The following is a 25,931-nucleotide window of genomic DNA, read 5'->3' as shown; positions in this document are numbered from 1 at the left end:
GGTGGCAGAGCACTGGCACAGGCTGCCCAGAGAGGTGGTGGAGTCTCCGTCTCTGGAGACATTCAAAACCCGCCTGGACGCGTTCCTGTGCAACCTGCGCTGGGTGACCCTGCTCTGGCAGGGGGGTTGGACTAGGTGATCTCCAGAGGTCCCTTCCAACCCCTACCATTCTGTCATTCTGTGATCAGGACAACAAATAGTTCTTTTTATCAGTAAGTCATACAATGAAAATGAGCAATGAATTATTTTGAGAATGGGAAGTCCTAAAGCACTAAAAGTTGTCTGGGGTAATTAATTATACGAAATAAATTAGGCAGGTGTTTTCTTGGTAGCTATTGGTGGAGTTTCAGAGAGATTGATCACAGATTTTGATCCTCTTATATGTAGAAGTTCTGAGCAGGTGCAGTCACTAGGCTGTTCAACCTTTTAAACATCCTGAAGGTGGGATATTAATCTGCATGGACCAGTGATCTTCTCTGGCTTAAAATTATTATTTCACTTCTTGCCCGCATCTTACTGCTTGTTACTTTTCTTAAGTATTTGTTTACTTTTTTCCTAAATATATACATATATTTTATTTGTATAACCAGTAAGTGTAAGTATTATATAGCATGCATAAATCAACTTCGCTCTAGATCTATGAGTCAAAACATTGTAAGTCTACTTTTTAGGCTAAAGCACTTATCCAGAACAGTTTCATTTCCTGCCACAGAAACCTGACGAAAGCTGCTAAATGTATATCCATAGTCAATGGCTCTTCCTAAGGCTGTCGCAGAAACGGTGCTTGGAGATTTACCAGATTTGTTGGTACTGACTCCTACTGCTATATAATTATGCTACAAGAGCATTATACAATAGTGCCAGGTTTTATTTCATTTCTCTTAAGAAAAGATCCCAACATAACTGTTACATACTGAAGAGGAACAAAAAACCAATATGAAGTTCTTTTTTAATGTTCCCCTTTTTCAAACCAGGGGCCAAATACTGGTCTTGCAGTCAAAGGTGATGTCTTTCTCTTGCCAAAGCATGCCCCGTGAGGTGTTTAAGTAGCAAAAGCTAAGTAGTAGGCGGAGAAAATTCTCGTTCAGTGTTTTGAGACGGCTTCCTTCATCTGTTTCAGCCTGTTGATGATACAATTTGACTCCAATGGCAATAACATAGCAGTGCATACTTTCGTGTCATGAATGCTTTTCTTTTTTTTTTTTTTTTTTAATAGTTTAAAGGTTTCCAGTAGCAGTTTGGCTGTACAAATTCACATAGAGACAATGTTGGGTTGGGGTTTATTGATTGAAACATAAAAAGAACGTCACATAAAGATTTTATGTGATTTAACCAGTCTGGCAACCAGAAAATTCAGTTGCACTGAAAAAGTTTACTTTATCTTTTCCTTGAGCAATTGTCTGTTAATATATATTAAATGTTTATGAATAAGTCTTTTTAAAGTCTATTTTCTATTGTTTGTATGCATACATACATGCAAAATATATGAAGCCAATGTTGGAGATCTCTAGGAAATTTAGTGAAGCAATTTTAAGAGGATGTTGTTTTGAACAAAATCAGACTGATTATCTAAATTTTTGTAAAGAATTAAGTTGTAAAGCTTCTCTATTACTAGTCACAATATATTCTTGAAGCTTTTTAAAAACAACCAAACAGACAAATTTTTAATAAACGCTTTTTTCAATGGCTGCAGCTTGAATATTGCAACATTTTGCTAATGTTTGACAAAGTGAAAGTGAAGCTAAGTTGTAAAATTTAGTTTGTTTCCTGTGCCCAAAGCAAAAAGTTTATGAACTAGCACAAATATTTTTAAAAATTATTTCCCTGAATCATAATATTGTGAAGAATTTTCTAATGTTTATTTAAATCTTAAAATTAATGTTAAAAATACAAATGCAAAAGAAAGGGCATTTCCTAGCTATTTTAATGGACTAATGTTTCCAGAAATGTGATTATGTGAATCTCCAGATCTTTTATATCTAAAAAAATGGAAAAAAAAAAAACCAACCAAAAAAGTAAAAAACCCCAAACCTATAAATCATAGTCATTGTAGAGTATATACAGTTTTGTACTGAATAATTCCAATATGAGGCTTCAGATCGTATTGTTGGTGGTCTGGGAATCTGTTATAAATGTAATCTGTTAAATTCATTACTTAGCTATAAGTCTGAATCTTCATTTGGGAAGCAGTAAATTGCAGTTAGGTTTTTTTTCACAGAAAAAGAGTTTCAAATCTAATACCTCTTTAAAAACATTTTAGACGTTTGCTGAATATAATTGCTATACAATGTCTGCACTGAAACTTTTTAGAGTACTTTACTTATAAGTCATTCACTACAGCGTACACTGCAGTGAACACTACGATTATAACTCGTTCACTCCAGTGAAGGCATGTCCGAAGGCATTTAGAATCATAGAATCATCATTTGGGGTTCACTATATGTGATGGTACATTTTTTAAAAAGCCATACAAAAATATCTGTAGGAAATATGACCAGGAATAAGTGTTAACATTATGTACTTCCATGGTTATTTTGATTTGTTGTTTGTCATTTCTTTAATATAAATCAAGCTGTAGATTCTGTATTTCTCTGCTGTGCTGTAGTTATGCATTTGTTTTCTTCAAAACCTCATGCAGGTTGAGTTTCTTGTATATTGTTTTAGCTGAAGTTAAAATCAAGAATGACTTTGTTCAGATACTTCTATATCACAATTTTAGATTACAAGTATTCATATTTTCATTCTTTATCTATGCTATTTATATGGTGATGCTTATTGTACTCTTAACATGGTAGACTTCTAATCAGTTATCTAAAATTGTACTGCCAACTAACAAAAGCCATGAAGACAGAGCAGTTTATAATGGCAGCTGCAGGCACGTTGGGGGAAGATAAGTAAGATTTTTCAGGAATTTTTAATGGCATCACGAACAAGCTTTTTTTGATTTAAAAAAAACCAACCACCCAAAAAAAACCCCAGGAGTTTTGGTGTGTTGTACATATTCAAATGCAGCGCATAAAGGTTGATTTATAAAACTGGCGTATAGGTTTGAAATTCTTGGGTGTGAGACATGGCAACCCATAACTGAGCATAGTTTGAGATTCTTCTCATACAAATCTGGTAAGGATTAATGTGGATTAATGCCTATGAATGTCAGCAGGTGGCTTCCCTGGTCTAGAAATCTAAGTTGATGATACTAGATTGCAGGGATAAAATAAACCCCTTATGCATTCTGATGCATTTTTTAATTATTCCGTGGAATTAAGTAAATAGTTCTTTGTTGCTTTGCATAGGGAGGACGAAGTGAAATAGCTAAAAATCATAAAGCCAAAAATGTGTTCAAACGAATTAGTTACAGTGTTTACATTTATCACAACACTTATTACATATATCATTAATGTAAACATTTTGTACTTTAAATAGATCAGAGGAAGACTCATTGTGAATATCCAGTTAACTGCTATTTTTATTCCATTAAAAAGTTGTTTCATATTTTTAGAAGGATATGAGGCATGATAGATATCTTTTAAAGGATCTAACAGTATCACATCATGAGAAATGCAATTGGAATGAATTTTAAAATAAAAAAAAAACCTTTAAAATACTGTCTTCTAAGGGAATAGAACAAACTCTTCAAACATGGAAAAAAACAGTTAAATATCATAAGGGATGATTAAAACCATATTTTCACAGAGAAGACAGTATGGACTTAACTGAAATTCTGTCAGTTTTGTTTTTAAACAGATTCATCTTGGCTTGTGTTTCTGTAGCGCTTGGATTTGTGTGAAAGTAAAGTTATCAACACTGAATTTAAGAGATTTTTCAGAGAAGAGGAAATTTTACAAAGAATCCAACCTCATGCTATGGAACAATTAGTGTGAAACAGATCATTGTTAGAACCTGTTATCAAAATCCTTTTTGAAAATATTTTAGTCATAGCAAAACAAATTTTAATATCCTGAAAAATACATAACTATGAAGAATGAAGTGTCTTGCCAGAAATTCAAGAAAGTAACTTTATGTCTATATTTGATATGTGCATTTGTAGATTGTCTTAAACACATTGTATCTCTTTAGTGGACAACATCTTTTTATGTTTTCCTTACAATTTTGATTTTGTAGTTGCTTTGAATAGGTACATATTTTAAACACTGATACTTGAGATGTTACTGACTTCAAGCTGCAAATGAATGTTAAACTAGTGTGAATTATACAAGGTGGAAGCATGCAAGCTTATTTACAGTTAACAGTGACAAAACTGGGACTATGTATGTACACGTTTATGGTCTGGGGAAAATACTTGATGTAGTGGGGGTGGTGAACAGGTGGTCATTGACAATTATTCAAATTCATTGTTTCTCAGTGTAGAGATGAGTGATTGGAACTACAAATTGTAAGAGTGCTTGCATGGTACCATCAATTAATTTTTATGGTATTGACCAAATGTCTGGTGCTTTGATTTTATGCATATCTGATTTGATCCTAGAATGTTTCTTATTCACAAGATGTCTCATCTTACGTGAAGTAATCCTGAAAGTATCTGACCAGCTCTAGCTGATAACAACTGAATAGCTGATTGTTGTTAAACTGTAGTTATCTAGATGTTTCTTCAACTTTATGTTGAGTCAAGTTGTTAGTAAAGAAGCTTTTGAGCAGACCACGTTGTGGGAGAAGTAACTTTGAAAGTGTCTAGTGATCAAAGGATCTAATGTTATACATCACTGCAGAAAATTTGCTTCCTTGGAGTGCCTGAAATATGCCACTGAATGGGACATTGAAATCCAACAAGAAAGTTTTATTTTTGCTGGCAAGACATAGCTTACACTATAGCTATATCCAGAAAATAGCTGTGGTCATTTGTGTGTTCCAAATGTTCGGGTTTTGTAATAATATTAGCATTTGAGAACAAAATGTCATATCAATAAGTAGTGTTAGTATTTGTTTTGTGTAAGTGGAATATGCAGATACTCATTTGATAACATACTGCTTTTCTTTCTTTTGGTATAAAGTTAAGTAATGAAAAAAATCTAAGAACTTCATATTGGCGTAATGGATTTAAAAAATATTGAATGCTCTAAGAGTGATGTATAGGAAAAACTAAAATGAGTATCAGCAAGGCTAAAATGAGATAGCTAAAATCACTGAAAAATATTCTTAGTAAATATTTGAAAACCACAGTCTCAAAATACTGCCTGTGACTTAATACTTACTGGTCATGCTTAAGTTTTTCAGAGGGTAGCACTGTAAAGGATGCCTTTGTATCCCATAGATTGAGACAGTTTTAGAAGTCCTGTGGTATGTTTAATCTCATGAGTATTTTAGCTCAGCCTTTGCAAGGCAGTTCTGGTTCTGGACTTTGTCCAGCTAGTGAATTTGTCCCCCACACTTCTTCCACAACTAGTTGAGGGCTTCCAGAACAGAAGCCAAGGCATACTCTTGGCATCTGCTGCTGCACCTTACGGTGCATGCTTTGTGCCATGTCCTAATGGCGACAGCTTTGTTATCACCACTTAGGGATGCTACCATTCCTGACAGGAAAGTCTCCTGTAGATGGACCTAGGGAGCTGATTCATGGTCTTAGGTCCCTCGAAATCATTCTCTTTATGATAGGTTTCATGCTAGCTGTGCTGGACTACCTGCTGAAGTGCTATGGTCTATTTCTTAACTTGAAAAAAGTGCGTTTTCAAGTCAGTACCTTCCTATGGCAAAAGGCACAACCTCCTCTCAAGTCAAGTTTAGGGTGTTTTCTGTTGTCCCAGGGACACTTGCAGCTGCTGTTCACACTCTTGTATAAGTTGCTGTTTGGAACACTAGAAACGTGTCCCAGGACAGTGATATAGGAGGTGGTTGACTTTGCAGTTTGTCATCTTAGCAGGTGGGGTAGTTAAGACCCAGGAGTTGAATTTGCCCGAGTTTTTATTAAAAACATTGTCACTAAATTTCTGTTCAGTTAGCAGATTAACATATTGGTTCTTTTTGAGAACCTTATTCAAGAAATAGTGGCTTAAGTTTATGGAGCGTTTTGGGTTTTGTATGCATAGAATTAAGAAAAAAAAATTCACTGTTTTGTTTTTGGTAGGGTTTTTTTTTTATTGGTTTTTTGTTAGTTTTGTTTTGTTGTTTGTTTGGTTTTTTTTCCAGAAGATTGGTAGGTATGGTGCCTTTTGGTTCAGAGACTATTTATGAGGTCTTATGTGAAGTGAGAACATATTTTTTACTATTACTTTTCGGCAAGTAGGAAATTGCTCAAGAGCTATTCATGGTGAACAATAGATAGAGATATGCACCGAGAAGAAAATCCTAGAATCCCAAGTGTCATGATTTAGGCGAAGTGTCCCTGGGACCTCAAACCAGGACATTAAGTTATTTGAAGTACGCCTATACCATCTCCATACTTTTCTTTAAAACTCTATGGCATTCTTGCATTTGATGGTGGAAGGGAGGCTTGGGTGCAAGATACAGATGCAACTCTTTCTGGCTCAGAGTGTGGGAGGAACAGTTGCATAAGCATTGTGTAAGAAGTGAGAGCATACAGTCCATGCTTGAGACATCCATACCTCACTGCTGAAAGTGTGTGTGTGTGTGCTGTAACTTAACTCTATTGGTAAATCACAGTTATTTTCTAGTTTTGGAGTACAGTGTTAAACACTGAGGTCATAACTGTCGTGCCAGAAAACCAAACAATCCACTGGACTGCAGCTGGTTTGGCAAAGAATCAGTGTAAAATTGAAACTATTTTCCCTTTTGGCACCAGAAACCACCAGGAGGAAAAGCAACTGCTGGTTAGATCCTCTTTTTTTGGGAAATTTAACTCTTGGAAAAATGAACACTGCACATAAACCTACTGGTATCTGGCATGACTCTATAGGCCGGAAATCCTTTCATTGATGGAGCTGCTTTTTCAATGATAGCTTCACAGCTCTTGAAAATTGTTGTAAATCAATCCGAACAAAAGACTTCATAAATTCCATTTCATCAGCATTTGACAAGTCTTTATTAACATGTTTTTTAAATAATTTAACAAATACCACCATTCTTTTCTACATTGAAATTAAATGTTTTATGGATTAGTGGTGTGATCTTTGTTGAATTGAATTTTGAGCTCACAAAGTCTGTGTAGTACAGGAATATAAATACGGACTCAGTTAAATAGGAAAAAATATTGCATCACATTACTCCTTAATAGATATACAACTTCCTACTAGCATAAAGAATCAGAAATGCTGAAAACAGTGGATGTTGATCATAAGTACCCACAACCAAAAAAATCTTCTTTGAAAGAATTGTGTGCATTATGAGTCATTCATAATCCTTCAAGATCCTAAAAATTAAATAAAAAAGGTGGTTGGGGTTTTTTTAATTATTATTCTACACTTCATAATATTGCTGTTGTACCTCAAAGCCTTCAATAAGTATTGTTCAGTTGTTTAGCATATTGTCTAGAGAGCAGTAAAGCTTTAACTCGGGTTGTTGTCTATCTGAAACAAGTGGGTTACAATCTTATCAGCAGGGTATTTACTGAAGTTTACAGTCTTGTATCTTAACACAAACCTAACATAAATCCAACCTTGACTTTTGGGGGCTGCAAATGTGATCAGGGGTATCTTCACTTGAAATTCCACTCTCATTGCTGTATAGTTGACAATCTCTAGAAGACTTCAACTATCCAAATTAATCTCGCGATGTTAATTGTGCAAACCCGGTATTTAACAGTTGGGTGATGCAAAATGGTTCTTTCTCTCATAACATGGTTACATCCCTATAGCCTGTGCAATGGAAGTGTGTCTCTTTGTGCCTCAGTTTGTTCTGTCCAATGTGTAACCCATTATGAGCAGTTTTAACCGAGCCACTGATGTCTGCAATGAAGTAGCTGAGGCAGATGTCATTTCTAATGAACCTTCCATGAAGGGTGGCAACCACTGTTACAAAAAATTTAATGGATGTCTGACGAGGGCTTAAAAATCAAACCATTAATTTCCCTGAAGCTACTCAACTGTTGCCAGCTACCCTTGTGGCTTAGTTTTTATCTCACAGTTAGGGCATAGGGTATCTCAGCTGAAGCTTTATGAAGTGCTTTTAGTCAGTCATAAGTCAGCTGTCCAAGGAAATGGTTCACTTCATTGGATCATTATGAAAGCACAAACAGTATTTAACATCTGAACAAATTAAATAGATTCACTCCTATATCATGCTTAATTTTTTGTTGAAATTATTTACAGAAGGGTACAAACTATTTTTGTTAACCTTGGTGAAGGTGAGAGATGGGGAAAAAAACCCCTGTCCCTGACTTTCTCACAGATCATTTGGGAAGGGGAGTAGACATTGGACATTATTTGGTGCTAATCACAGAATCAATTTATGCCTTAGTGTCATCTTTAAAATGTGTCTGCTTCCATGTATGAGTTTTCTCTGTAACATAGTTTTGCCCCATGATGTCCCTTCTTCCTCTTTCTCCTGTCTTGTGACCTTTTTGGGGTGTGGGAGTGTCCTCCCTTCACCTGAACTTTCATTTTCTGTTAGCTGTTTCAAAGTTTAGATTTGTTCTCCTCCCCTTAGCGTCCCACTTCTTGAACTTCACTTCTGTCACATTGGCAGTCTCTCCTTCTCTGTCTCCTCAGCTTTCACTGAGGATGGACTAGAGGTGAAACTTTCCTAGGAAAAGACAGTTGAGAACTTGGCTACTTCCTTTCCTGAGCAATGCTGACTGGGAAGCCAGCCTGAATTTGTACCTGCTGGAAAAGCTTGGGCTTCCCATCAGAATGGGAATCACTGCTGCCTATGCTTGCAGAAATTGTAATCATGCTTGTTGGCTTTTTTTGTGTCATGTTGTTGACTTTGAAATTTTTGGTTGCAGTCAAAGGGGTGGGAAGGAGCATCTGCTCTCCCCTTAATCTTTGTCCATCCTACCAGAAAAAGTCAGTCTCTAGTTTTGCTAACGATCACAGCCAGACAAACCTGTCCTTTGAAGTTGCAGAATGCTGTGAAAGCTGTCCCTTGCTACAGAGTTTTGTATCCTCCATGACTGATTTATTATATTATTTTTTTAAAAAAATATAGGTGTTAGCTATTATGGTTGCATGTGAAAAACTGAAAATGTCAGTAAGTTGTAAACGGTGACACTGCTAGTCTGAAAAGTCTGAAGCTATTCATCATCCTTAATCTTGCCAACAGAAGTTGTAGGGGTTCCTGTGTCTGTGATTACAGGATTTCTCATTTTTTCTCATCTTTGACCGTAAAGGAAAGATGATACCCAAGCACCTGTCATGTCATCTTATTTTTCTGTCTTGTTATAGCCTCCGTTGTTTTTTCATCTTTCCCCATGGTAATATTGATTTAGTTAAGATGGGTGCATTTTTTACATCTTTCTAGGACCAAAGCAGAGGAACTATATTTGGTCAGGAAATTACAGTTGAAATTGAGTTTGCAGCCAGAGGAAACTGGAAAAATATCAGTATCAAAGACTGATAAGTGGTAAAAGGACAGCCAGAAAGTAAATTACAGCTTTGAATAATTGCTGTTTAAAACTACTGAATAGTAATCATTCATTGCAATTACCAATTACTTTCATCTATGTGCCACAATTACTTGAATAGAATAAATTCATGTAGCACAATTTATAGATTGTTTCTAAAAACAGGCTTGAAGTTTTGGATCCTCAATGCAACCTTCCTAGGTAAAAGTAGAGTGAAATTAACCTGATTCTTGAATATTCCCATGCTACTCACGACTCTGTTTTTTGGCTCATGCATTAGTAGGGCTGAAGTTCATTACTTCTGAAATACAGCTGTAAAGATCAAAAGCGAGTATACGAGTTCTGAACTAATTTCAGAACCATCGAATGGACCTACAGTAGCCAGAGAAGAAAGGGACTGGAAGAGTACAAAACAGACGGTATAATAATCTTCTACTCTCCTTTACACTTTATTTCATGTACATGCACTTCATTCCCCTGCCTCCTCCCCACCCCTTCTAAAAGTCCTTTATCCCTGGTATATCGGCCAAACCACATTGGATAAGAATCTTGTTGAGTCCTGAAGGTGAAGGTCTTTTTTACTCCATCACAGTATACACCTAAGTTTGAAAGTACACTGAAGCTTATTTCTTTCAGAACTTCAGTCAACTTTGAGGCATAAGAGGAGCATTTGGACTAAGTAATACACAATTCAAAAGTGGTATTTATTGGTTAAAATCCTTTCTTGGAAGAAAAAAAAAAAAAAAGTCCAAGGCCTGGGTTTTTGACCCAAAGACAAAATGAGATCTAATTTACTTCGTCTGGAATTTAACCAGTCACAAATGTAAAACTATTCCTGTCAAGTCAATGCTTAGCATGAAACAACTTTGTTCTTGAAAACTGGCTTGGAAAAACGTATTTTATGGTCACATTTTAATTCATTTGTCACCTATGAAAAACAAATCATGACATTCTTAAGGAAACAAAATTTGAATTCACTTTCTTGAAAAGCAGGTTGTACAAGACAGGGCTTTAGTCTTACTGTCATTCAGCTCCAAGAAACACCTGCTCAAACTTAAAAGCAAGAAAGAATACATTTTGAGGTTGGATGCCTCTTTTGTGGTATAGGTCAGTTAACATACAGGACGTATCACATTGTCTTTTAAGTACTGGGAAGATTTACAAATGCTATTTCATTTGAGCTACTAAAATGCATGCTTTATATTTCAGATGACTTAGAAAAATCTTGTTGTTGGCAGACTCCGAAGAAATACTTAACGCAACTGTGCTCCTAAAAATATATAAAGGAAAGCTGAAGCATGTAGTTTATAATACAGTCTGTATTCCAGGCCTAAAAATTAATTCAGAAAGAAGTGTTTTGATTTAGAGTACAGATATGCAGCTCTTCAGGATTCAGAGATTAATGATAAATAAAGGGGGCAGTTAACTCAATACCACCTTTTCCAGTGTATTATTAATAATAATCCTGCTACAAATGTGCATTAGAACTCATAATGATGTTCACCAGATGACTTTTTGCTGGTCAGAAAAGAAAATCCTAACTCAAAAAATTTTTTTTGCAATAAAAGCAACATGTAAAATAAAACAGGCACAAAGAGCATAGAAGAAAAATTGTGTAGCAAGGGAGGGGAGCAATTAACTTGAAAAATGTACAACAAAATTAAAAGATAGTTTGGCTAAGTTTTCTGCTTTGTAACTGTAATTAAAGAGGACTGCTTGTCTTACTGAAGCAATAAAACAAAATGTTGTCTTCTTAGCGAATGACCTCTAACTTGCAAAAATATGCATTTCTGAGTGAAGATGAAATAATAGTTTGGAAGAAATTAAATTTATTCCAGTTTCTACCTTTTGTATGTATCCTTCTGCATTCTTGAGTCTTTGAATCGCTTTGAGGCACAGTGATAGAACATTTGCCCAGAATACTCACTGTGCCATCTTGTATTCTATAATTCCAAAGATGACTTGGCAGGGTAATGTCAGGACAGGCTGCAGGTTTCCTAATTTGTCTGGATACAGTATTTTCGCTTCGCTATAGATAAGGTATTAAGGAACTGTTAACAAACATTTCAGCTCTGAAGCTGAAGAAGCAGCTGTAGGATCTCAAGCTGCTCTGGCTTTGGTTTATAGTAATGCTTTTTTTTTTTTCTTAACCCAAGTTTGGCAAAAGTAGAGGTCTTTTGCCATTACTATTTAGTAATACTTCCATGACATTTCATTTACAAAAACTTGTAAGGATGGGTACTTTTCTGCACATTCTGAACAGGCGCATCAGGACCTGACTTTGGAGCTCATATTATACAAGGGCCCCAAGAACCTAGCCTGATTCTTTTGTGTGGATTTAACTCCAGACTTTTAGCCAAAGAGCTTCATTCTAATGGCAGCGAGACTTGGCTTCAGATACTGAAGGAGAACATCATGACCATGCTGAAGCATACATATTTGATATAAATGAGGTTTTCAGCGCAGAAAGATTGGACAGAGACGAGTAAAACCTTGCTTTTAAGCCATGTTTTGTGCCTTCCCAGGCTGTCACACCCCAGGATCCTTTAATGCTAGGGAGTTTGTGCAAATCCAACAATGTGTGTTCAGACAGTATGAGGCATGTTGTCACAATTGTATAATGTGTCCCCATGTCTGATTTCAATCATCTGACCTAATCTGTACAGTAGAGTGCCTAATATTGCAGTGCTTCTGCCATGAGAACTCTTGCTCAGTGTCATACTAGATGTCTTTTTTAGTGTATATACTCAAAATTTTGAGTTTATATTATTTAATCTTTAATACTATTAATGTAATGATAGATATTGTCCTGGTTTGAGGTAAAACAGAACCAATTTTCTGTTCAGTAATTTTACTTTGCAGTTAAGCCTCTTCTGACTAACTGAACTCTCTGAAATTAACAGTATATTGTTCAGACACTGTTCACTCCCAGAGTGATGAGACCTGATTATAATTTATGCCAAGGAATGGTACGCAGAGAGGCTCTTGCTTATACTTATTGCTGTATCAACCAAGGTCAGCTACCTTTGTCATTTACCCCGTTGGAGGGTTGGAAGCGGAAAAGCTTAGAGGATCGCAGCTGCGGGGAGGAACGGATAGGACAGGTGACCCAAAACTGACCAGTGGGGTATTCCATCCCACCTGTGTCATGCTCAGTATAAAAGCTGAGGAATCAAAGGGTCAGCTCTCCTTCTTCAATGGTCAGCATCCAAGGAGGACTCTGTCTGTTCATCTGCCTTTGATCCCGATCCATGCATTCCTGAATCCAGATCCAGAATCCAGTTCCTGTCTGTCACTGAGTCCAGTCTGGGACTTTCCCAGTGCCTGCCGGTGATGTGATCGTCATCCTGGGCGCTTGATATGGCTTTGTGTATATTGTATAAATTTCATTACTTTCTTTTTATTTTATTATTATTATTTCATTAAAGTAGTTTAGGGTTTTTTTAAACTCATGAGTCTCTTTCTCTCTTTCCTTCCTTTCCTTGGAGAGAGAGGTGGAGGAGAGCATCTGTCATTCATCTCAGGGGCCAGTCCAGCCCAAAACACCACAGATATACTTAATATATATCGTTGCATGGTTATTATTTTTGCTCAAACTCTTTGAGTATTAAACTCAAATGTGGAGTTGAAGCTGTGAAGCTTTTGGAACTTCCAAGAGCAATTAAATGTGACTGTTTATTTGCAGTTGAAAGTATTGCAGTACAAAGTCTTTTGGCTAAGAATACAAGAAATTTTTATTTCAGATGAGTGAGTATTATATTCTCTTCAGTAGTCAGGCTAGCAGTAGGCTAAAGCATCAACAAGTATCGTTGGCAACAAGTTAGAATCTGGAAACTAACATTTCCAAAAAAACTGCATAGAATTTCTCTTAAAGAAATATTTCGGTATAGAAGTTTCATCTTTTTCTCATTTGAAGCTTTCTATTATTGTTTTTACATTTTCACATTTTATATATGTTCAGTTCTGAGGTGTTGCATAGCTTACATAATGTTGTCTGCATGCATGTTTATCGTGAGTTAAAAAAAATTATTGAATATGCTACTTGTTGCTTCTGAAGACTTAAATACTATCTAGGTTTTATGTATTTCAAATTTACCCAACCGCAGAATGAAATTATCATGGGTATGTTGAAAAGACTACTTATGTATTTAAAATCTGGCTTGTCAATGGCATATAAATTACATTTTATTTATGCAAGGATTGTTCAAATAATGAAGACCTATATAGTCATGGTGCACACTATTAATCTACAGTCTATGAGTCTACAGAGATGATTCCAAGGAACTCCATTCTTAAAGGTGACAAATTGCTTGAACACTTAATGGAGAGCAGTTGTGTACTGATAAGAGAGAACAGATGGAATTGCATCAGAGTATGTTCTCTCTTCTGTTCTGTGATTCATTACTGGATAAAATGAGTTGCCCTCAAGTCTTTTTTGGCCTGTGCTACCAGCTGTAATCCAATTAAAAATATTTTTATGGTCTCGGCTCAATACATTACTCAAAGGAAACTGGAACTGAATTTTAGCAGAGACTTTGTGAGCTTACTGCTTGTGGTTGTGCTAATATGTTGAGGGGGCAGAAATGGAAAAGATTATTTCTTATGGAGCAGTAGTTATCTAGAGAAATAATTTAAAATTCATATATTGATTTTGAAAAATAGGAGGAGTTTGAAATCATTGTATAAAAGCCAGTCGATCTATTTTTTCAACAAAATTAAAATGTTTATGTATACGTACTTGTGCATGTTTATGTAGCTACAAGTAATTCTTAGCTAAAGTTTTCAAAACTTCTTCTTACATGTATTTTTTGATGACCATGTTATGCTCAATTACGTATTTCTCTGATACAGCTAAAACTCATGTTCTGTCCTACCTTTGTGCTAGGGGCTTTCATGGTCAGTACTGATGACCAAAGGATACTCTTTCCTCTTCTGACTTCCATAATACTAATTCTTAAAAAGTTTATTTAAATCTGTATGGGGCAAACACTCCTACTTTGCACATAAGCTATGGGGGCTATTACAGGGGAAGGGGGGTGCTTTTTAAGGTGTCTCAGTGTAGCTGGTTTAAGGTTTGCAGTACTTTTTGAGTATACCTGGTGTGTTATGTTTAGTGTGGTGAGTAGGACTAGGGAAGTGATGGCCCACCTGGACGCGGCACTGGTGAGGACACACCTCAAGTACTGTGTCTAATTTTGGGCCCCTCACTACAAGAAAGACATTGAGGTGCTGGAGCATGTCCAGAGAAGGGCAACAAAGCCGGTGAGGGGTCTGGAGGACAAGTCTTAGGAGCAGCTGAGAGAGCTGGGGTTGTTTAGTCTGGAGAAAAGGAGGCGAGGGGAGACCTTATCACTCTCTACGACTACCTGAAAGGAGGCTGTAGAGAGGTGGGGGTCAGTCTCTTCTCCCAAGTAACAGGAGACAGGACGAGAAGAAATGGCCTCAAGGTGCGCCAAGGGAGGTTTAGATTTGATATTAGGAAAAAATTCTTCACCAAGAAGGTTGTCAAGCATTGGAACAGGCTGCCCAGGGAAGTGGTGGAATCATCATCCCTGGAGGTATTTAGAAGACAGGTAAACGTAATGCTTAGTGATATGGTTTAGTGATGGTTTTTCTCAGAGCTAGGTTGATCATTGGACTTGATGATCTGAAAGGTCCCTTCCAACCTAGGCGATTCTATGATTCTATGTTACTGAGCTGACTTTTATTCACTAGACAAGATTTAAGAGTGAAAGAATGTTTACTTAAAAACCTGCAGTGAAAATACCAAAGTTGTCCAAAAAAACCCCCGCTACAGTATCAAAATAAAATTATTAAAATTATATTTTAAAATAAATATACACTTGTTTCTGCAGCATTTCAGCCAGTTTCTGCCTTTCATTAGGAAGAATCTGGAATAATTTTAAATTGCGCGTTTTCTTTGTTGAAATTAAGCTGCCTTTTCCTTTCTACCTGATCAGAAGAAGGAAAAAGCAAAAGACAAATACTGTCCTTTTTTCTAGTACAGCCTCTTTTCCAGGTGCTACTGTAATTATGAAGTTGTTTAGTCCTTTTAATAGAACAGTTTCTAATTTAAGTTCTTTTCAAAGGGGGAAACTTTTCACATTTGTAATTGTCTTCTTGTCTTTTTATGTCTCTAGCCAACAAGGACACTAGTTATGACGAGTATGTCTTCTGAGTAAGTATTAAACATTTTTGACTCTTTAGTCAGCACACCGTTTAAACTCGAATGTTGATAATCATTTTATGCCTATACAAAATGAAATTTGTCTTTGGGCTGTGTGTTAAAATACGTTACGTCATTTTGTATTCTAGCTAGAAACACCTACATATGTGTATATGTTTTTGCTTTCTACGCTGTATGTTGTGTGTTTGTGTTGCTATGGTGCAGACTGAAGTAGTTGTTCCATAGGTGAGCTCAACAGGGCTTCAGAGCAGTAAGACTAAAATCTTAAGCACATTTTGAATCTTTCTGAAGTAACTGTAAAAAGTAGTTTTATGTAGTAAATGGTTCAGACTTCCAGCCCAAGACTAGCTTTTTCCCCATACATTTTAATTATTTCTATTTAAAAAGTCATAATCTGAAACATCAGTTTAAAATGTTTTCTTTCATACAAGTAGTTGCTAAATAAATATCAGTTGTAGGCTTTTTAGCCACTTAGTTTCAAAACATTAGAAGCAGCTGCCACTGCATATTTTGGGGGAGAGTTAATAATTTTCTGGCATGCTCTTATCATTCTATTAAAAGTCTTACAACTTTAAGAACATCCAACAAAAACACAATTCCATATTTTATACTACACTTGCTTACAGTTTCTTGAATTCTTTTTCAAAACTCAAGATATTTCTACTACCCACAAATCTGTTTCAGGTTTGAAGTACTTAAATCTTGACAGTTACATAGATGTAAGTATTCAGAAACAGCATGTAGTGGCTAATCTTTAGAAGTTAAAGTTTGTAAATGGTTGTCAATAGCTATTAAAAAGTATACTAATACATGTCAGAAACAAAGAAAGAAATTAATACTTTTCCTGTATTTAATGTGACTGGGTGCTAGTAACACCAAGACTATAAAATGCACTTTGCAAGTCACGCAAAACAGGATCACTGTGGGGGAGGTAAAGATAATAGCTACAGTGCAGATAGGAGTAGTGGGAAACAGAGGCTGTGATCTGCCTAACAGAGGAGAACAAATCCTGGCAGAGCTGGGGGAAAAGTTCTTCTGTTGAAAGAGGTCAGTAATGTATTATTTCTTTTATGTTGCTTGTATGTTGATTTTTCCCACTAGCCAATTACTGTTTCATTAAATAAAAATTTCTGATGAAATTGCTTTTCTTCAGAACTTCTTCATCAAGATTGTGCTTTTGGCTGTCTACAATTGTAGGCATTCATCAACTTTTAAGGGCGGGTGGAGGGAGTGGGACTGCTTCTGAAGAACTAAAGAACAGTCCTCCAAAATACAACCCAATGGCCAAAACCCAATTCTTCTACCCAGAGTAGCTACAGCCCCAAAAGTGGTTCAATAGAATTTAAATTTTAAGATGCATGAGTTCAAGTGGTTTCATGGCACCGAGTTTTGAGATTATATTAGGTGCTGCTCACTGATTCACAACCAGCAGCTACCTGTTTTTCTGATTCACAAATTCAGTGAAATGTTGCTGTAAATTTGCATCTGTCAGTTTTTTCAGCTGACTGAAGTATAAACCAGTGAGTTTTCATTGCAATTTATAAGATATCTTAGATTCAATTCTTGTACAACAGGAATTTTCCCTCTCATTGTAAGGAATTTTGTGTAGACACAGGAAAGAACTAAGAAAATGCTCAGATAGAGCATGGAAATGTGTCCCCTGAGCGTGCAGTCTAGGCAGGGCCATGCCCCATGGGTTGCAATGTTGCAAAAACTTTCACTTGTAGGCGATGCTAAGTTAAAGCTCATAAAATGAAAAGGGAATAGTAAATATACTAGTAACAGTCAAAACCATATAACCAAGGCCAGAATTCACACTGGAGTGAGGGTCGGTGGTTTGATTTGATTTGATGCTGAGGGACGTGGTTGAGTTGCTGAGGGACATGGTTTAGTAGTGACTTGGCAGTGCTAGGTTAACGGTTGCACTGAGTGATCTTAAAGGTCTCTTCCAACCGTTACGATTCTATGATTCTATGATTATTTTTTTTAAGTGTCTCCACATACAATATCGCCTTTTTACTTGTGAGGTTAATTTGCTACACTGTTTTTATTATTCATTTAAATGTTTGAAACTTCTTTAAAAATAGATTGCTGCATTCTCTGTGAAGAATTTTTTGCAGTTTTGTTAGAGTTCCTCTAAGTAACACTTGTTTTAGCTGGGGTATTTGGGGAGTTTTACCTGAGTTACTTTCTGTGGAGTGAAACATAGTGAGAATGAAGTAACTCCAGAGGCTTCTGGAGATGTTCTGAGTGTGCTCACATTATGTCAGTGATTGACTTAAATGTTTTACCTGAGAGGATCACCATTATGATAGACGTGACCGTGTTCAAGGTTATTCTTGTTTTATCTTGAGTAGCACACCGTGGACGCTTCCAAGTCATCCAGGGGAAGCAGAGAGGGCACTGGAACTGGGCTTTCGTTTACAGATCTTTAATGATCATTTATAATAATGATTTATAAAAGCAATCATAAGTAAAAACAGAAAATTGCTGTCATGCAACAGCTTTGCTCTAGTGATACCAGGATCTCGTTGTTTTCACGATGATATATTTATGTGCTTTGTAGTAGCTATGTAGAGAATTCAAATTAGAATTCCAGTTATAGGTGGCCATTCTGGATTTTTTATTTAATTTTATATGTTTAATTATAATTTTATTTAAGGCTAAGTGAATTTTTAATTGAAACATTGTCTCACATGTATAGCTGGCAAGCCAGAACTTTAGGACTTCTCTCTGAATTTAGACACAGCATTTTATTCAGATGATGCAAATCTGGTGCTCCCTCATGAAAACCTCTTAAAAGTGCTGTCTAAATGTTTACATTTCCTGGTAATACTTTTTTGAGTAGTACTACAAAAGCAACCAAGAATGAGGCTCTGTTGCACTAGGCATTGTACACAAACAATACATTAGATAATTCCTGCCTCAAAAGCTTCTATCTAATAAACATTCAAGATAGATGTGGGGGATGAAAGAGCTTTGATGTGCAAGTGGATATGATTGTGTGATGACAGAAAAGGGTCTGTTTGGACTCTGTGGGAAGGTTAATGAATTTAGAGCTAGCAAATGGGTAGAAGCACAGCGAGAAAGGATAAGAAATGATTAGTGAGTAAAGAAATGAGGTGAGTTAATTTGTGTTGTGTGTATATGCTTTTATAATTTGCATATCCGTTCAACATTGTATGGTGGGGTTTTTTTGCCTTTTCTTCTTTTTAGGATGCAAAATACAGTAATTCAGGTGGTGAATAAACTTGGAGACTTTTTGTTCTCAGATGATGTATGTGAAACAACAAGTCATGTAGTCACAGGGAGTCCTCGCCGTACCTTGAATGTTATGCTGGGAATTGCCCGTGGCTGTTGGATTGTTTCTTATGAATGGGTAAGAAATATTTTTTCATTTTACTACAGAATCAATTGAACTTATTTTGTACAGCTGAAATATCACCCATATACCCATGTTTGTGTCCATGCTACATACAATGGTGCAATGTTGTTCAGATATTCGGGCATAGGTAGTTCAATTAGAGGAAATTTGTGTGAAGCTCTGTTACTGTTACTCACAGTCTTTCAGTACTTAATCTAACCCAAGTATTTCTGTATTGTACCTCAGTGTGTGTTTTAGAAATGCGTGAAGTCTTATCTCATGTATGAGAAACTCAGGTCATGTGCATTTTTTGACAGATTAAAGGCTAACCAGACCATTTCTGCTCAACGTTAACCAAGTCATATTATGCAGTTTGAATTTTTTGTATACTGATTTAATATATTTCTGTTGTGTTCTGAAACACGTATTGTGTGCAGCATTGGTAAAAATGAAAGGAATTAGGAGATATTTTGCTGCATAGTGGGAAAACTATTAAACAAAAAAAAATTAAGGAAAGCTATTTGTAGATGAGTAGTTTTGAAAGTCTGTAATTTACAGAAATTTTTCCCAGATATACACATCAAATAATCATTGTATATCCTCAAAATTTCTTCTGGACTACTACATAAAGTTACCAGACTGTTACTGTAAAGACAAGATAATAATGAATTGCTGTACTGGGTCTGGCTGGGATGGAGTTATTTTTCTTCATTGTAGCCTGTATGGTGCTTTGTTTTAGACTGGTGACCGAAACCACCAGTGTTTATCTGGTGATGACCCACCAGTGTTTTAGCTGTTGCTCAACAGTGCTTACACAGCATCAGGGTGTTCTCTGTTTTTTGGTCAGCCCCCCCAGTAAGTAGGCTGGGGGTGCACAAGAAGTTGGGAGGGGACTCAGCTGGGACAGCTGGCCCCAACTGATGAAAGAGATTTTCCATACCGTATGTCATCATGCTCAGCTATAAAACTGGGAGGGGTTTTTCCGAAGCAGCCATTGCTCATAGGCTGGCAGGGCATCGATCTGCTGGTGGGAACAATTATTTTAACATCACTGAAGGGGTTTTTAAACTGTTTTTTTCCCCTTCACTTATTAACTATCTTTATCTTAATCCATAAGGTGTTTTTTTTCCTTGCTTTTGCCCATCCAGTTCTCTCCCCCATCCTGCTGGACTAGGGAGTGAGTAGTGACCAGTGGGGAGCTTACCTGTCACTCCAGGATTGAACCACCTCAATTGCTCACTGTGACAATAGAGAGTAACCACTCAATCTCACATGGCAGATGACAGTTTTTCAACTTTCCTCGTGTTTCCAGAGCTATAAAACATAGCTGTTGGAATTTATATCTTATACAAAAAGGGGTTGTACAATAACTTTACATTTCTTGGTTTCCTTTTTCTTATACATACTTCAAATTTAGATGCTGGGCTGAAAACAAACTCCTGTTGACATTTTGTTTTCAAGATGCCTGGCACTTACCAGCATGAAGCTTGTCCTATGTGAGATACATGTAGTTATCTGAAGAAGCTCCTATGATATACTTCAGGGTTTTCAGAAGTTCTTGGTGATTAGTATCCCTTGGAATAAAGAGATTCGCATCTTTGGTCATCTTAACAATCTGGTAATGTACCTTTGTGGAAAAAAAGACCAATAGCATCCTTGGCTACATTAAGAGGAACGTATTTGTTTGGACAAACATTCTCCACAGATCCATTCCAGCCTCAACTATTATATGATTCTACGCACCTATGAATGAAATACATTGAAAAATCTGTCCTGTGCTTAGCTTTGTATGGAGTTTTAAACAAGTAACAGCATATTTGCTATAAGTTACTTTCTCCTAACAGGGTAGTCAAACATGAAAGCTGTATAGTTCCTTGAGAAAAAGCTTCAAATAACTAGTAAGATAGCTAAAGATGTAGATTGTAGAACCACTACAAATATCCAGTTAAATAGTTTCCTATCTTTGTACATAATGCAGTATTTGGATAATCAGTATTCTGGCAATTGCCGTCCTAGAATTTCATTGCCCATTTTATGCACTGCGCTTCTATGAACCAGTCCATGGTGAAAACATCAACACATGATCTCCATAGACCAATGTTGATTAGTAGCAATGCCAAATTTTCTCCTGCAAGCTTACAGTTTACCTTTTAGACTCATCACAGGATCATCTATATCCATCATATAATACCAATAAGTTAAATGGAATTGTTCCAAGGGTTAGTTTGTTCCCATAGATATTATTGGATCAAACGCTGAAGCTGTCTTCACTCATCTTATTGATGCTATTTAGAGAAAGTTCTAAACTTACTACGAGAGCTGTATGAGAAGGAGCTAGAGAAAAACTTCAGAATTCAGTTCTCCAAATCATAAATTTGTTCAATCTTATACTATCTGCCTATCTGTGAATATTGCTATTAGTAATTTTTTTATAGCTGTACTTAAATCTTTCACTGAGGCTGGGTACAACTTTGTCCATAAAGGTTTAATCCCTCAAGTAATTAAGTCATTTATTTCACTGAAAGTAAATATTGCTTTGAACTTTTTGAAAAATTATTTCTTAATCTGGTTAAATCTATGCATTTTATCACATAATATCATTATCGTCTTATTTCTAATTATGTCACTGGCATAATTTTGCCATCTTTTTACCTAAATTTGTTAACTGAATACTTTAACTAGAGAAGAGAAAGCTGAAGCCTTATTTAACCATCGTGAGGAACTCTGTAGAAAAATAGTCAGGAGAATTTCATTTAAGCAAAGTAATCTTTCCCTTTTATTAATGCTACAATACTGAATCCTTTAAATGCCTTTCTATACCGTTGTCAATCCTACCATAAGTACTTTCATTGGTAAAATAATTCAAATTCAACAATTAAAATAATTAATCAGTCTGGAGAAATCAGAAACCTTTTAAACAAGGTATTAATTTTGAGTATTAATTAATTTTAAGCAAGGTATTAATTAAGTAATAAAAATTAATTTTTATTGTCTTTTGGAAGACGTTTCTCAATGCTTTAAGAAGCTGAAATATTATTTACCTTTGCCTTTTGATGGACAACATGGAGATATAATTTAGGCTGCAATATTTTTTCTTCTTCTGAGAAAAAATGATTTTTTTAAAGATAGATCTTGGAGAAATATCAAATTTACTATTAGACACTTAATCTTCATAGCACTCCGCTAACGTATTTCAAGATGAGTTATTCAAGTACAAATACCATATGATCACTCAGTGTGCTAGCTGGATGGCTATGAGGCCTTAAATAACAACTAGTCAAACTGTGTTTTCAGACCCTTGAGAATTGAATGTTTGACATAAGTTTTCCTATATAGTGTGAATAAAAGAACATAGCTGATTTGGACACACAAAGGAAAACTTTGCACCAAGGTTAACCTTATAGCTGTATAGCTGTATAACCTGCAGGACACTTGTTGGAGCTCCATGCCATACAGGTTGCCTGCTGCTGAATTGGATAAAATAGTCCATGCTTGAGGATGAAGTAACAGAAGATTGATCAACTCGATTCTAAAGTCCAAAGGAAAACATTCTTTAAGGTTGTAAGAAGTCCACAGAAAAACTAGGTTTTCCCACTCTCCCCTCCCTATTTCTTCCTTTCTTGGGTCCTCCATGACCAGCCAGACTGCCTTCTGCAAGAATCTGATACATTCTTAATATCTCAATGTTATCAGCTGTATTTTCTTAACTTGCGATACTCCTATATCCAGCATTCATGCTTGATCCGCACTGTACTGCTTTATCATTAAATTTTAAGATAAATCTTTTGTAACTGCACATTTGAAAACTTCTAGATAGCTCTTTCTTCTCAATATAAATGCTTTTATATTCTGAAGTATTTCAGCCTTTCTTAGTCCTTTTCCACATTCTAAGGAACTTTTGAGTATGAAGATATTACCTATTTACCAAGAAAAAGTAGTTTACTCAATATTGCAAATCATAACTTGTTTTTGTCCTATATGAATTTGAAGCATTTTTTTAGTGTTGCTATGAGAATATACTGCTTGAAAATTTGTCTCTGGCAAAGTCAGAAGGAAACTTTCAGTGACTTAGAATGGAGAGCTCTTGCCTTTGTGTTCCTGAAAACTGAATGTTTTAGTGAGTGGTGACCTAATTATTTACTTCAGGACCTGTTCATGACCTCTGTATCTAATTTTCCTTTTATCTAAGAAAGTAGATAGGATGCCTTTGTACTCAATTCCAGAACCATGATAGACAAGCATTAATCCATCTTTTGTTAAGATAAACAAAATTCATTTCTAAACAAAATTCTGTAAATACTACAGGGACTGATAGAGGTTGTTACTGTAAAATTGGCCTGGAAAATGAAATAGGATTACTTAATCATAACTAATCTTTTGGATTTATGTTTTAATTTATTTGGGTTGTTTGCCAGTTACTCTTGGTACAAACATGATTTTGGTACTATAAGGACATGATGTACACATTATACAGCATGGTACATCTGTTCCTGCTCAAGATTATTTACAAATATTGTTTTCATGCAGCATGTCTCTAAGAATTGTATGAGAAGTTACAATTTTCTTGGTTCAGTTAAAGTTGATTTATTTTGTGATTAACAGAGAAATGGCTTGGATTAACAAGTTTCTTTTATTTGCAACAAATATATATAGCTATAAGTATAAAGCTGACCGATTTCAATATTCTTATCGTAAATTGTAAAAAGCAGTTGTAAAAAATATACACAGGTACCACCTTAAAATTTTTAACTTAAAATCCTAAGTATGTTTTTAAGAAGCTACTACACTTTTCTTGGCTAAACAGAGCAATGCATTATCAGGTTTTGAATATTTTTTTAAATTCAAATTTAACAATTTCAATATTAAAAATATTTGAATATTTTTGAATATTTCATTGATTTATTAATTTCATTAATTTCATAATAAATCAATTTAATTGATTTAATAATTAATTAATTAATTATCATTAACTAATTTTTAGGTTTGGTATGATGTAATGACTATATAAATTAATTTCTCTTTGTACAGCTGTTGCATTTTCAAATATTTGGTTGTGCGTTTTCTAAAAGTAAACATAATATTCTTTGGATTTTTGTAAAGTTCAACAGTAAGTTTGAAGATGTACTGCTTTTCATTATCAACAAAAAATCACTCTTCACTTCCAATAGCCCGCAAAATTGGACACCTGCCCTCCCCTCACAAGTAAAACACCACTTGCCACATCACACAAAGCACCAGCTTTTGCAGCAGTTCATGTTAGAGGTTGCTGGTTCCCCTGAAAGTTGTTAAGCATCAGCTGCTTTGGACTAAAGACTCTAGGAATGGTTTTTGATAACAAAATTACTTCCTAAATGCAGTTTGCAGTTTGCTGCTTCTAGCAACAGATTGAGGGCAAAAGAGCCCTTTACAGAAAGTTATTTTCCTACATCCAACTAGGCCATTTTATAAGATTTACATTACTAGTTTATAATCTGTCCAGTTTAGAATCTTGTTTAGTTAGTGAGCTATAAGATTGTAAAGGATAACTTTATCATGCTCGATATCTATTATGCCTATTTTTGTCGAAGAGGAACATCTCATAGCACTGCTTCCCAAATTTTATGAGGTACAGTTTTATAATTTAAATTAAAACTAATAATATATGGATTTGTACGGCATCTTCCAAAAGAATAAAAAAATACAGAATATTTCTGTTAATTGTGAATCAAGCATGGGAATAATTTCACGCACTGATGAAATTCAGCTTGTCCTAAGGTGAATAATGGCAACAGTTTAATGGTGCATGGCTGTGCTAACAGTAAGACACAGACATCATCTATTTGAAATGGCTAGAGAACTATTTAGGGAAAATGTGACTGCCAGAGGTAAGATTATCCTAAACACAGGGATTTATTTTCTAATAAATTCCATATATCCCATTTTGGGGGTGTATGTACACTTATTGTTGACTTAGTACTACCTGTTGCTGTAGGAGCAGCAGGGTATTGGGGGGTTGCTGTGGTTTTTGGGGTTGCTGTGGTTTTTAAGGTTGCACGTATGAATCGTGCCGTCTCCTACTAGCGGGTAACAATGCTTTTTTTGGCTCGTATTTAAGGCGTACCAAATGGCAACTACAGGAAGGATGTTGAGAAGTTCAAATATCTGTAAAAGGGAAAAGTTGTTGAATTGTGTGACAGTGGACAAAAGGTGGCAAAGAACTTACCAGTCTTTTACCTACATGAGAAGCTTAATGGCTCAGCTCACCATCATGAAGCCAATGAGGAAAAGTAACTCCTCTTCTGTCAGAGTGTGCTTCAGAATTTAGACCATCTAGAAATTAGTAGGAAAATGCCCTTTATGCGACTCAAGGGCAGAGCCATGGGAGGAACTTCAGCCTCTTTCCATTTTCCCATAAAGGGATTGTCTCTGAGCACCCTTTGGGAGGCTTTTAATATTATAGTCTATCAATTGCAATTTATAATGATAAATTGTTTTGAGGAATGGTTTAGAAAATCAACGCAGGAAAAATGATGGATGGAGTAGTTCTGGGAAAGTTTTCCCCCAAAAAAATATTAGAAACAGTGTATTTCAGAACCTGAAAGTATAACCATTTCAAGTAGGTTTTTTTTCTGTTAACCATTTTGTGATGGCCCTGATGAAAACAGAACTCTGAAAGTGTTCCAAAGTGTTAGGATTGGTAGTCTCCAAGCATCATATTGATCCAGTGTTTCAGAGCTCAGTTGAACACAAATTATCATGTATTTTCCAGACAGTCACTACTCTGCACTGTCAGCGACCTTTTTTTATACTTTAGAATGTGACGCTGACAGAGGAGGATACTGAAGAGAATGAAATTGAGCTTTTCTTCTTTGCAGGCTGATTGATATATGTATTGTGGATAACATGCAACAGTTGCATAATCCCAGTCA

General features: G+C 35.7%; 1 protein-coding gene across 3 annotated transcripts in view; it reads left to right on the top strand.

Annotated features, from left to right (window-relative positions):
- Positions 1-25,931, top strand: part of MCPH1 (microcephalin 1) — a 135,722-nt gene that overhangs the window by 22,864 nt on the left and 86,927 nt on the right. For 2 of the 3 annotated variants that reach the window (XM_054195840.1, XM_054195839.1), the window contains 2 exons: positions 15,613-15,650; positions 18,876-19,038. In XM_054195840.1, the coding sequence (XP_054051815.1) occupies positions 15,613-15,650; positions 18,876-19,038 (201 nt within the window). Of the gene's footprint in view, positions 1-15,612; positions 15,651-18,875; positions 19,039-21,260; positions 21,413-25,931 lie in introns of those variants that run through there. The other variant, XM_054195841.1, reaches the window with a different exon arrangement.

The sequence above is a fragment of the Rissa tridactyla genome, chromosome 3, assembly GCF_028500815.1.
Source record: "Rissa tridactyla isolate bRisTri1 chromosome 3, bRisTri1.patW.cur.20221130, whole genome shotgun sequence".
In the NCBI taxonomy this organism is placed as follows: domain Eukaryota; kingdom Metazoa; phylum Chordata; class Aves; order Charadriiformes; family Laridae; genus Rissa; species Rissa tridactyla.
This window is presented reverse-complemented; position numbering and strand designations above follow the sequence as displayed.